This window comes from Homalodisca vitripennis, chromosome 1 (assembly GCF_021130785.1).
Source record: "Homalodisca vitripennis isolate AUS2020 chromosome 1, UT_GWSS_2.1, whole genome shotgun sequence".
Lineage (NCBI taxonomy): Eukaryota > Metazoa > Arthropoda > Insecta > Hemiptera > Cicadellidae > Homalodisca > Homalodisca vitripennis.
This window is the reverse complement of record NC_060207.1, coordinates 75,564,633-75,579,425: the sequence shown is the minus strand read 5'-3', so window position 1 is coordinate 75,579,425 and position 14,793 is coordinate 75,564,633. Positions and strand designations below refer to the sequence as shown.

General features: G+C 34.2%; 1 protein-coding gene across 3 annotated transcripts in view; it reads left to right on the top strand.

The window, feature by feature from the left end:
• Nucleotides 1-14,793, top strand: part of LOC124364882 (CCR4-NOT transcription complex subunit 4) — a 98,728-nt gene that overhangs the window by 57,492 nt on the left and 26,443 nt on the right. For all 3 annotated transcript variants that reach the window (XM_046820691.1, XM_046820682.1, XM_046820700.1), the window contains exon 8: nt 6,131-6,281. In XM_046820691.1, the coding sequence (XP_046676647.1) occupies nt 6,131-6,281 (151 nt within the window). The remainder of the gene's footprint in view (nt 1-6,130; nt 6,282-14,793) is intronic.

Sequence of the window (14,793 nt, the reverse complement as noted above, 5' to 3'; positions counted from 1 at the left end):
CCGGAAAACACAACATGTGGCTTATGGGCAGTGCGCGTTCCAGTAGTATAGTTCATTGGATTACGGCAACATTACGAGGGAGTGGCGAGGGTAACTCGTGGCGGGGTCACACTCTTCAAAAACCACAAATCCCAATGACAATGTTGTGTCATGGCGAGAAAGTGCCGCCAGTAAATAAGCACTGCCCGTACTGCCTTGTACGATAGGGTTGGCTCCCGCAAGGCTAGGGGAAGGTACCCCGATAAAGAACCAGGGCCAGGACAGGGTCTGGAAGCTGTGGTGAAAGCGACTGTCATAGGAGAAGAAGACTCTACACAAACTCCTGGTCCTCCAGGTTGGGGGTTGGACGTTGGGCCAACAACCCACTCTGGAAAAAACAAATGTTACGAAACGTTTAAATGGAGCCTCGGAAACTGGACTGGAACTGAAGGCAAAGACCAAGCTACGTACAAAGGATTTGAGACTGGGTACATGGAACATCAGAACACTAGCGGTGCCTGGTGGGTGTGATATTTTAGCCAAAGAATTAAGTAGGTATAATTTAGACATAGTTGCATTGCAGGAAACCAGATGGCCACTGGCTGGGAAAATTAATACCAAAGAATATGCAATTTATTATAGTGGTACGGACGATGGCAGATATTATGGAGGGGTAGGATATGCGGTGAAGAAAAATATTACTGAATCAGTAATAGGTTTTACACCAATTAGTGAAAGACTGTGCAATATTAGGTTAAGCGGGAAATTCAAGAATCTTTCGTTAATAAACTTATATGCTCCTATAGAGGAGGCTGAAGATGAGGAGAAAGATGTATTCTATGGCAGGCTAGAGGAAGAGATAAATAAGCTGCCTCAATATGATGTGAAGTTGGTGATGGGTGATGCTAATGCAAAAGTGGGCAAAGAAAACTATTGGACAGAAGTAGCTGGAAAGGAGAGTTTACATGATTCAACAAATGAAAACGGGTTGAGACTGCTCACTTTAGCTAGTTCAACAAATATGAAATTATGTAGCACAATGTTCCCAAGGAAAAGAATTCACAAAGCTACATGGGTTTCTCCAGATGGGAAAACAAGCAACCAAATTGATCATGTATTAGTAGACAATAGACATTATAGCAGCATTACAAATGTGCGCACAGTCAGAGGCGCAGAATTTGGTACAGACCACTATTTAGTCTTAATTAGCTTAAGACAAAGAATAAATGTGAATAAAAAGAGAACACCTAGGAAAGAACAATTAGCGTCTGACAAAATAACAATACCAGAAGTGCAGAGGGAATTTAAAATTAAATTGAGTAATAGATTCCAAATATTGGAAGATGAAAGCATAGAGACACAAATGACTGAGTCAGACAAGATTGGAAAACAATGGAAAAATTTACAAACTATAGTCACTGAAACAGTAAAGGAAGTGTGTGGCACAAAGGAAAATATGAAGAAGAATCCTTGGCTTACAGAGGAATGCAGGACAGCCGTAAACAAGAGAAGAGAAATAAAGCACAGGTGGTTAGCAAGCAGGAACAATGTGGATGAAGAAGGCAGAAGAATGACAGAACGACTTAGGACAGAATACTGTGAAGCTAACAGAAATACCAGAGTGGTACTTAGACGAGCGAAAAGAGACTTCCTAAACGGAAAACTTACCAAGGCTGAGAATGACAGAACAGCAAATAACGCAAGAGATTTTTACAGAACAATCCGTTTTTTCAAACAAGGCGTCTCAGCAAAAAGCTATGGCATAAAAGACAAAAATGGACAGTTAGTGATGGACAAAGAATCAGGGGTTAAAGTGTGGAAAGACTACTTTGAAGAACTCCTGAATTGTGACCACTGTACAAACAGAAGCGTTGACGATGAATTAAATTACCAACATGTACAACCGGAGGTGATGCCACCCTCTACGCAAGAAGTAGAAGACGCGGGTGGTAGCGAAGCTTAAATTCAATAAGGCTCCTGGTGAAGACGGAATTACAAGTGAGATTATTAAAAGTGGAGGAAAATTCCTGATAAAAGAAATACATAAACTTATTACAAAAGTATGGGAAGAGGAAATTATACCGGAGGTATGGAGAGAAGCAGTGGTAATTCCTCTGCACAAAAAGGGGGATAAACAATTATGTTCTAATTATAGAGGAATATCTCTTTTGAACACCGTCTACAAGATATTTTCAAAAATATTACTATCAAGATTAAGTCCTTATACTGAAGCAATAATTGATGAACAGCAATCAGGATTTATGAAAGGCAGGTCCACAATAGATCAAATTTTCCTACTTAAACAGGCAATTTCAAAATATTATGAGTTCAACAAAGGCTTCTATGGAATTTTTATAGACTTCAAGAAAGCTTATGACAGCATGGATAGGAATGCTCTGTTCAAGAAGATGGAAAAACATGGAATCCCGCAAAAACTGATAAGACTGTCAAAAATGTGTATAAGTGACTCAAAGGCCAAAATAAGAGTAGATGGAGAAATGTCGGAAAACTTCCTTATCAACACTGGAGTAAGACAGGGAGATGGGATTTCTCCCACTCTCTTCAACCTGGCTGTGGAAGAGGCATTACAAAAAGTTAAAAGACTACAAAGAGGGGTTAAATTAGGAGTGGACCTGAACATAATGGCATTTGCGGATGATGTAGTGATCTTGTCAGAAAGTTTGGATGACCTCTCCACACTAACAAAAAGTTTTATTAAAGAATGTCAAACAGTAGGCTTAGAGCTAAATGAAGATAAAACTAAAATTATTCATTTTGGAAGACATGCTGGAAATGTGAGAACAAACTTAAGCATTGACAACTACTCGATTGACTGTGTAGAAATTTTAAATATTTGGGTGTAACAATAAACAGCAAAAACGTGGAGGATATAGAGATACAAAGCAAATTAGCTAATGCAAATAGGTGTCTTGGGGCGTGTACAAGACTCTTTACGTCAAGATTGTTGTCACAATGCTCCAAAATAAGAATTTATAAAACAATCATTCAACCAGTCTTAATGTATGGAAGTGAAACATGGACATTAACGAAGAAAAATGAGGGGCGGTTGATTGTTTTTGAGAATAAAGTTCTCCGAAAAATATTTGGACCAATATGTGATGAAGGGGTGTGGCGAATAAGAAAAAATAGAGAATTACGCAATGTATACCAAGATCCTGATATTGTGGCTTTGGTGAAGGCAAAGAGAATTAGCTGGCTAGGACATGTACATCGGAGACAGGAGGGCACAAGGTTAAAAGAGGTCTACCAGGCGGTACCGACAGGAAGGCGCCCTTTGGGTAGGCCAAAGATAAGATGGTGCGATCAAGTGGTCGAAGATGTGACCCGGTGTGGAGGGTCTGTGGATCTGACGGAAGACAGGGTGGCGTGGAAGAGGCTCATAGACGAGGCAAAGAATCGACTGAGATTTGTTACGCCCCGGCAGTAAGTAAGTAAGTAAGTTCATTGGATTACACTTGCCCTGTCGGCCGTGTTCTCATTTTTACCGTGACTTATGATTTGACCTGCCTTCACTGATGCGTCTCCACTTCCACCACTTGTTACAGTTGCAAGAAATCTTTTCATTTCGATGTAAATATATACACATATTTTTTTTGACGATGGATTGATTGTAAAGGGAACAGGATTTTTCCGGACACTTGCCATCGTTCAGGGATACAAAAAATCAGTAACACTACTGAGCAGTAAGACTTGGGAACAACCAGGCGCTACCGTGAGTCATCTCCAGCGCTGTACTGAAAACATTTCTGTGTACACTCACAGTATCTTACTGCCGATAACATAAGAAAAATAAAATATTCGGCCCTATTATGACAATGACGAAAAATTATACGTACACTTCTTGAAAATGTTTAAAAAAGTTTGCTTTATTATTACTTTGAGAATCTCTGGCATAACTCATTTAAAGTTTATGTCGTCTGTGTTGTTTACCTGGCTTGTTCTGTTCATTTGCAGTGATGGCAAGGTTTAAGTGAAAAAACGTGCAGCTGTCATTTTGTGTTTTATATCAAGTTAAAATACTGTTAACACCCTTGTAATGTTAATGTTGAAAACAGACTACTAAGATGACGTTATGGAAAAACTCAAATGTTCAAATGGTTTTCTGAATGGCGACATGTCAATGCTAGTTAAATCAAGGAAAAAACTGGCAGCAACCCTTTTCATCCCAAAATCTTTCATTATTTGTTGAACCAAGCTCCAAGATAACCAGTAAATTGACAGTTAATCAGTTGTCTGTTTACAGACTGTGAGCACAAGCTCTTGAATTTGTTCTACATGTTTGATGGTTCAGGAAGTTGATATATGTCCAGAACAAGACATGTCATGAATCATGTTTCCACGCGGAATGCATAATACACAATCAAGCCCATGACAATATTACTCCAGATACTTTTGTGTATCATATTCAAACTACTGCATAATTGAAAAGTCAAAATGTAAAGATTTATATATATATATATATATATATATATATATATATATATATACATATATATATATATATACATATATATATATATATATATATATATATATATATATATATATATATATATATATATATATGAGAATAGAAGAGGGATGATTCTGATACCATCAATATCAATTTCGATATTATCTCCAATTTTTTAAATTTTATTTATTATATATTTGTTTGTTATTGATTTACTGAAAATTATATAGTAGACATTGGGTAACAATGCTACTATAATGGGTTTTTTATAGGCATAGGATATAATAGCAAATATTTTTTAAGTAGATAGTTTTAATAGTGTATAAATTACAAATTTTTTTGATTGGTTAAGGTTTTTGTTTTGATGAATTAATAAAAAGTACTACAAAACTGAACCTACCATGTCTGATTGCAATATTATTATCACAAAAAGACATTATTCTTATATTGAAACATAATCTGTGTGCGTTATGAGTAACAGGTTACTTGTTGCACAGGGAACTTTCTGTACATCATTTCTCAGCAGCCGACTGCAATGGAGCATCCTACGTTAGTTTGGGAGGGGACAAAATATATTAAACCAGTTATTCATAACATACACAAGTAAAGTGTTGTTATTTTAGGAACAGTAAATCTTTTGTACAAGAAAAATTAGTTTTTTTGTAGTTTTAGTCATAAAATCTAGGCACAAATATCACAGGTTTTAAAAGAAATAGAATATAAACCATGTGGATAACTTTGTTTATTGATATATTTCAGTAAGAAAAAACAATTCTTTATCGTATTACACAATGTATACACAAACTAGAAACATAAAAACTAAAAATTCAACACTTTTACACAACAGAAAAATAATTAAATTTAAAATTAAGAGTTATTACATTTTTAGCTTTCAACAGTTTCAATTTAAATAACCAATTTACTTGGGTTTGCTGTTAAAGCAGTCTACATGTGGTTCTGTAGAGCATTAATTACAGTATGTGTTCACGTGTTTGGTTAATTTGTCCGCAATCTTTTGATGACATTTTTTCACCCTGTTTTTTTTTTTTTTTTATTGTACACACTGGCGCTTAGTTATCCTTCCTTTTTAAGAAAAGTGTGAGGTTTATTTCTGTATGGACTGGAATTTGATATGCCTTCACTCTTGGAAGACTCAAGAAAAAGCTTGAGCTATAGGAGTAACTGGTTACTTGTTTTTCTCACAATCAAATCATTATAACTCCAGTGCGTTACAAGTAACCATTACTCGTTAACTATTTCCTGTTTAAATGCTATTTGGTAAGTAAAATTTCCAAAAATATAGCTTTTTTTACATCAAGTTTGTGGCTCAGGAAATATGCTATCTGCACTGGGGTGAATACCTTCAAATAACCGGTTACTTTTGATACAGTGAACGTATTAACGCAGATGACATGATTTAAAACATGTTAAGCTTAGTTTTATCTGTGAATTCAAGATAATTTTCTGAAGTTAATGGTAGTTCTCAGTTTCAAATAGTTGTCAATAGGTAAAAATCTAGAAAATTTTCTGAAGCCAGTGATACAGTTCTCTGATCAACTTGAAGGATTATCCAAGGATTTAGTGGACAATAACAGATTATTTGAATGTGCTATGCTTAGACATACAGAGAGTTTTTATTGCAACTGCAACATTGCTGACAGAGTATGCCTGTTACAGTGATAGTCCCAGTGCCCGTAGCCCCAGCGAGTGTCCCACAAGCTTCTCCACCAAACACCAACTCCAGCTCGAATCACAGTAAAGGCGAATCTCGTAAAACAAACAACTCGTCAAAAAACCACAAAAAGCGACCACAATCTGGGGAAGACAGGTATGACAAATTTTCATATTAGACAGCAGAGATCTAGTTACTCTAAACTTATCTCCAAGTGGCTGGTAGTGCTCCGCTAAAAGAAGGAATTGAAAGAATTGGCCTGTTTGGCCAATGAATTTTTTGTCACATTTCCATTGTAAATGTTATAAATAAACAAAGAAAATAAATTCACCTATGAAGCTTATTTATTTAATGGTTGCATTTTTTAAATCTATTTTATAGTTTAAGTTTTTGAGGAGAATATTGTTAAATAACTTGATTTTATATCAATTTTTAATTTATAGCTACATTATCATGTTGTTATAAACCAATACACTTAATTGTTTTTGTTATTTGTTGTAGATCGGTTCAATAAGGTTTTGTAACCTGTAAATAATAGTACCAGACTATGTATAAATTATCAAAATTATTAACTCATAAATAAAATATTATTATTATATTTATAAAAAATCTACAAACTACTTTGTGGCAAAGGAGTAGAGAGCTTCAGTCTTTAATAAAAAGTTCAAAAGGACTCATATCTCGTAATGTTTACAACACCTCATCTGTAATATTTTAGTGTTTTATGTTAACATGTTTAACCCTTTTAATACCGTACAGTACAGACCGTGCTAAACATATTATTTCTGTTGATGTCTGTTTAGCACACTTATTTTTATTTCTGTATGTTTACCACCCATATGGTTACACCTAAAGGCTTTTGTAACTTTGAGATTATGTTCATTGACAATATTGCAATGGAATTGATGTATTGTTTGAAGTTCGTTGCTACCGTATTTTGTGTTTAGTATGACAGTTGTTCAGAAAACTAATGCAGACGTTCTGTGTTTGTTTACATAATTTTTTATTTGCTATTCAATTGTTCTTATGTTATTATTAGTTGTGTACACTCTTTTTATTTCTTTGTAATGGAGAAGGATGAGTAATTTGTCAAGAATTGCCAAAGAAGGCTCTCCCAACTTGCTGTGGTGCTCACAAATTTTTGACAGGCTATACATATTTTACACAAGGTATTTTTGTCTTTATAAAAAAAAATTATACCATAGTACAGGGCAGTGTACACTACTTAACCCTTTCCGGGCCAGGCGGCAATATATTGCCGCCATAGATCGCGTCTGAAAAGTGCCAGGCGGCTTGATATTCGTCGTTTTCTTAAATAAATACGACGTCAAATGATTAAAGTTTTATGTTTTTTTATTCCCTGGTATATTTGTAGATAATTAATATCAATATCATTTTTATTTTGGAGGTCTATGCATTTTTATTTCGTAATTGTCACGTGACATTATCATCTGACTCGATCTATTGTTGTTAATTCTTTATGCTTTAGTGTAATCGTACTATTGTATGCTGGATTCTTCTTCATTATTTTATTTTGTGGTTGTAAATATTAGTAGTGTTAGTAATTACCTGCTTAGCTATTGTGTGTAGTAGTTACAATGACTGACAATTTGCGATCTCACGGGAGTGAAATTGTAAGTAGCATATTTGTAAATAGAAAAAGTGTAAATAAATTTCAAATAAAATTGTGTAAATATTTCTTGGTAAATAGTGTTTTTAACTGTATTGAAACTGTTTATGGATCCTACAATCATCTGTTTACCGGTACATCCATAATGTGAATATTTATTTTAAGTTTCTTGCAGTGTAAGAGTCAGTTGTTTTATCATTTATAAAATGTTGCGAAGTACAATTATGCGTATTTATACAAAATGTGTCATAAAAAATTTATTTATGAGAGAAATAACACAAAATTTTGTATGGTTGTTCCTTTCTAAATGTACAATATAATAACATAGCTCCCCACAGTAAAATTATTTTTCCTTTTTTAGTTATTTACAAAAAAAATAAAAAAATAAAATTTTTGTTTATCTAATCCATTAAAACATTATTTTTTTAAATTTTAAATTACTTAAAACTACATCTATATATTTTTTTGTTGATAGTATATATCTATACGAGTAATTTGGTGCAACTTTTAGGTCATTCTCTAATTTTTATGAAAAGTTATAAATTTTAATCTAAGAGACTGCAAAATCGCCAATTTTAGCCTGGCACTTTTGACTAGTCACAAGGGGATATGATATGTGAAAAAAATTTGCAACATCTCATATTTGGTCCTGGCCCTGAAAGGGTTAATAAATCTTAGCCTTTTAGGGCTGATAATACTGATTTATTATTACATTGTGATGTAGGGTACTGACACGTATCACTGACTGATTTTTACAGCTAACATAGCCTCTAGAAAACAGTCCTATAGCCCTAAGTCCTGAAGACCAGAATCATATAAAAAAGGGAGTAGATGCCCGAGTGAAATACTGCAAAGGGAGTTTCCAGTTCTTTGTATCCAATAATTGTTTATTAAAATTTCTCCTAATACACATAAAGAATAATAAAAATGATTTATTCTTCAATGTTCAGCACGAGTATCCAACACAAAATCAAATTAATTTTGGACTCTTCACTCCTAGACTAATTAATAATATTGACAAAACAAATTCTTTCTATCTTTCGCATATAATCTATAGAAAATAGTTGCTGAGGGGAGTAGTGTCGCCGCATACGGTAGGAGGGTGGGGGAGTTTTTTATAGGTGCAGGAGTAGATGCAGCGGAGGCATTCATGCATTTGCATTACACTTAGTCATTTTATATTGTCTTGTGTGTTTGTATGTATGTGTATACAATGTATATACAAATGCTTTATTCTGGTTCTTTCGGACTTCAACTGTAAATTTGAAATACACCCTGGCAACCTTATAGGCTTTTGGTGTCACAAACATTTAAAATAGATTATGTCTTATTAAATACTGATGCCTCTACAGTCACTCACATTCTCCATAGGTTTGAGACTAAAATTATAAATAAGAAATGTATAAGAATCATCAATTGATTAGTATAAATAATTAATTATTTAATCCGAGCAAAAAAGACGTAATTTAAAATTAAAATTGTTAGATAGTTACGTAATTTGATTTAGTTACTATGGATTAAATTAACCACAATTATAAAAAAGCTGACTACTGTAAATAATTATAAAGTGAATAATTGCATTAGTCAACTCACATCGACTACTGTTATCTAATAGCCAAATCAAGTTGTAATAGATTTAAGTTTGTTATTTGTGTAATAGTACTGTATAGTTTATTCATGGATAATTAAGATACCAACAGACTGATAAAGGTACTCGTCCCCACTCACAGATCATATAGTCTTGGTGGGTACTTTTCACTGTATTTATATTTGGTCAACCGATTGTAACATTAAAATATGTGAATAAATTGAATTCAAATTCAAATTTAAATGAATCAGCTCAATGGATTGTGATGAATATGAAGTGTTGCCACGATGAGACTTGATGACTTGATGACCACAAACCGCGGACAGAGTTCGCGGGAATTGGCATCATGGCTGAGACGTGCCAATGTAGCCTCTAACGGAAATCACAATAGTTATGCTGAAAGTGGGTGTTTAACTCAGCCACGTTTAAGAAACACCCATGAAGATTGTTTTCTTGTACTACTTTCAAATATATTGTATAATTTGTTATATATGGTATAATTTACATAATTCTGAACTGAATCTACATGGATAAGGCATATTTACTATGGAATACAAAATTAGTTAGTTTCTTTAACCCTCTCCTGCTCGCATTGTTTCCAGGCGCTCACGGTGCTTCTAACCTCAATTAATTCGCTCTGCCGGTCGCGCTCGGTCAAAATACGCGGCGCCTCAACTTAAATAGGTTCTGTCATTGTAATTAACTATAATTATATATATATTAATTATTTTATTATATATTGGTTCAATGAAGTTGATTGTACGAGACCAGGAAGGGGGCACACGGACAGCTGGGTGCCGGTGGCGCGGGGTTGTTTGTTGCGCAGTTACTTAGTGAAGGTCATTGTCTGGCTCGCCGTCACTGCCCCTGCCACTGTGATCATTCCGAACTACATCCTCAATGCCACCAACCACTTCACAAAGCTCTGGTACATCACTACACTCACTTGAATCGTCGCAATCACTACTAATAACGAGATCGATTTCACTGTCACGAAGTGTACTTCAGCCCGCCATTGTTTCCGCACAACTAATATAAATAGCAAAATAATGGAATAAATCTACTGTATAAGTAAAGTAAATGGTCTCCTGATAGCAAACAACCCGTAGTAGTACAAACTATTGCTACTTGAGAGCAGCACTTATCGGCTCTAGTAGATAAAGCAGTGCGTGCCGATCTGTGCCGTTTAGGCTGCAGTGGCTATGTGGTGGCCATGCCGATTCATGCCTTGCGAGCGGGAGAGGGTTAAGACAAAACCTCACATAACTGAGACTTGTCAAAATTGCACAAATCTGGATTTATACTGGATTTATCTGGAAAAAAATGCAATATGAGCGTTACCATTTCTACTAAGAAAGATAGGCTTACACATTTATTTCTGTTTTATGAAGTAAATATAAGTTGACATAAATTGCTTTAGGCTTACACATTTATTTCTGTTTTATGAAGTAAATATAAGTTGACATAAATTGCTTTAGTTAGATGTAATACTATTTCTAACTAATTTTACATGAGCAAAATTATTTTTGAGGAAAGGTTTTGAGGAATTTGTAAGAAATAAAATTTGTTTTAACAGTTTTTAGTAATTTTTAGAGTTTTATTTTTTTAAGAGTTTTTTTATATTGGAACACATTACAACAAAATTAACTTGATGTCTTAAAGAAATAAAAGTTGATATTTTAAGTAAACGTAAGTAAGTTTTGTTCAATTTTTTACAAAGAGATCATATCCAATTAAAATATACTTGGAGGTAAAAGGGTTAAATACACTTAAAAAAATATCACTAGTATTAAAATAAACCATTACATTGTAAATCCAATGCATCTACAAAAAATTGGAATATGGAAAGTAAGCATTTTACCTTAGTTATTTTAGGCGTACCTGGGTATAATATTATCTTATGTTTTCCAGTTCACACCACATCAAAACATTGCTGACACAATTATAATCTTCAGATAACTCAGCCTTAATTCATAACATTGCTGGTATTTCCTTACAAATAATTTAGTATGGATGGACAATTAATTTTGCATGTAAGATCAAAGTAAACTACTTTAACATTAGAGGTTTTACCCTTGGCAGTTTACTTTACCGAATGGAATTATAAAATATATAGACTAGATTGAAGGAACTTTTCATATTTTAAATATGCATATATTCTCATATGTAACTTAACAATCATCATGCTTTGAACCGCTTTGTTTCTTAATTATATTGTGCTCTCTATGTTAGTCTCTGCAATATGCCCTTTCTACAACACAACTACTACTATAGTTAACAATATATAATATGTTTCCGTTTTGTAAATTTTTCTTTCAGTAAATATATTTTTATGTGATATACAAAAATAATCTCTAATTAAAAAATCTAAATGTGTACTTGTGACAAATAATGCGCCTTCTCTCACAAATTGTAAATTACCTATTGAGTTAGTTGTTCTTATTAAAAGAACTTTGTTCACAAAACGTGTATAATTTATTTTATTACTAGAAAAATTGTGATAAAAGTGGAACATATGATTCTTTATTTTTGAGTGAACTATAAAACTTTAAATAAGTGTTAGGAATGTGCTTTAACTTTTGCATGACCTCTTGTGTCAGAAGTGGATACAGCCTCCCTCAGGTTAAAGCAAGTTTAAGCACACATGATGAAGAAAGTGACAAAAAATCAATCATGAGGCCTGCGTCAGGGTTGCAATACTGGATATACAAGGAGATGTGTTTTCAGACTTCGTGGTAAACCTCTTGTGTGTGACTCCTCTTTTTTCATATTCCTCTTTTCCTGGGACTGAATATTTTCACAGCTTTTAAAATACAAAAGTAATTAATTTATCAGTAATACTGAAATCAAGAGAATTTAAATCTAATATCAAGATTTGTTGTAATCATAATTCATGAACTGAAAAAATAAGAAATCAGAATTGGATTATCTATTTAAAGTTTATTTATGGATTCCAAACACACATAGCCTGTCCACTCAAGAAATTAATGGTATGTGTTTATTTTAAATGTAATCTTTATTAACAGGCTTGTAAGCAACTATATAATTTTTCAGGTGAGAACACTGTTTAAGTTTCGAATATCTGTCAAACATATATGATTTCATTTCATTTCATGATGGAGATACATGCTATTCATACAATCAAAATAATTAACCAAAGCAATGTTTGTGAAAACATGAATTCTTGTTTTAACCCATTGCAGATCACTGACGAGCTGGACTCGTCATGCAGCGGCCGGGCCTAACCTGAGCACGATGATGAGCTCAGGTCGCAGAAGTGATCTGCTTTTAAGTTTCCCTCCAAATAGTTCTATTAGTGTCTGATAGATCGGGCGATCGTCTTCACTTGTCAACTAAGAGTGTTTAACAACGGTCTATATTTAGAGTTTTCAAAAGTTTTATAAATATCCTAGAGATCGCAGTTGTATGTCGAAGTTGAAAAATCATTCATATGAGATTACTCTCTGCTTTTTAGCGCTTATAATTGGGTGTTTTCCTCAGTTGTTATTATGATACTTTTGAGGTTAGTGACACAACTAATCGATGCAGACGTACATGTTGGCGGGTTTAGTCTAGACAATGGCCCGGATGTTGTAATCGCTTCGCCCGAGCCGCTTTATTTAGACTATGATTCAGACATCATCCCTGCCACCCCGGAACCTTGCTCGCGTTCCTACATTATGAATACCCCAGCAGGCCCATGTTCCATCTGAACGAATACCTTCACAGCTGAATTTTCTAGTATACAATAGCGAGCGAGCGATACGATGTAGCACACCATTGCTGTTCGTGCGGCCACTTCCGTAAATTAATTCGTGCCCGCTGGTGCCCGCGCGCCAAAACAATACGATCCGCAATGGGTTAATAACTTTTAATTTATATATCATCTTCTATATTCATGTTTTGGCTATGTTATAACTATAATACTAATTCATAAATATACCACAACTTAATTAAAACTATCATTATAAAATCTTTAAACTGATAATGTTTTATGTGTGCTAAGATTATAATTGGTTGTCCAGTAAAAATATATTGAATATTACTGTTGTCACTTGGAAGAATGTAGAAATTATGACAAAAGCTAGAACAAAATATTATCTAAATAAAGTGTGAGTGAGGGACTCTGTGTTGTTGTGTTGTGACTTACTTTTAAATAAATAATTAACCAACTTAAATAGGAACATTTTATTATATATATTTAAAAGCTACACTCTTACACTACTTTTCAATGTAATCCCCATTCAAATTGAGACATTTATCATAACATGGCACAAGTTTTTCAATTCCAGCTTTGTAAATCTGCCACCTGAGATCTTAACCATTGATTAATGCCCGCGTAATGTTTAGCGTCACCATCAAACCGGTGCATTGCGAGCCAGGTCGTCATCGCTGAAAAGAGATGGTAGTTGCTTGGTGCCAGATCTGGGCTATAAGGCGGATAATCAAACACTTTCCACTCAAAATCATTCAAGACTTTTCTTGTATGATTAACTGTATGGGGACGTGCATTGTTGTGGAAACAGAATTTTTGAGCTTAATTTTCCCCTAAACTTGTTTTTTATCGCTCGCTGTAGCTTCTGCAATGTTTCACAGTACCTCTCTGCGTTGATTTGGTGATCCTCGTTCGAGGAAATCAACCAGAATCACATCCTTGGCATCCTAAAAAACAATTACCATAATCTTTCTTGCTGACAGAGTTTGGAGACATTTTCTTAAAATTTGTGGTTTCCCTACAACAATTTCATGAAGTAAACTTTGTGAAATGTTCCAAGTTTTCAGTCATTGTGAAACAGCGATTTTCACGAACATTGTCATCGATTTTCAACATCAAATCTTCAGTAACTAGGCTAGGCCGACCACTATGATTATCGTCATGAGCATTGGTGCGGCCATATTTAAAGTCAGTACACCACTGCCTTACTATGCACTCATTATTTCATTTCCATAAACTTGAAACAGTAGGCAATAGATTTCAATTGTTGTATGGTTTTTGGTCAACATTGAACGCACTTCACAAGTGACAGGATTTTCAATTGCAGCATACATTTTAATTAATCACAGTGAGAAAAGTAAAAGAGATACAGACAGTGTGTGACTACAGCTCAATGCGTACTAAACGAACGCCAGAGTGTTTTGACACCAAGATGGTGGCTGTAGCCCTGTCCACTGTCGCACCATTCAACATATGTTACTTTCTGGATAGGCCTTGTATTTAAAAGATTTAAAAAAATCAATTAGATTATTTACTTAAATGTAAATGTATTCATTGCTTAATCATTCTTTCAGAAAATCCGTAGTAGTGGTGTTACTTTAACACTTTCACTACAGACAACATCATTTGACGTCACACATGGAATTCTTTAGACTGCCGACAATGTCTTTTGACAGCTCTGATTTTTACAGTAATAAAAATGCATTTAAATGTACTTATACTTCGGCATTGATAG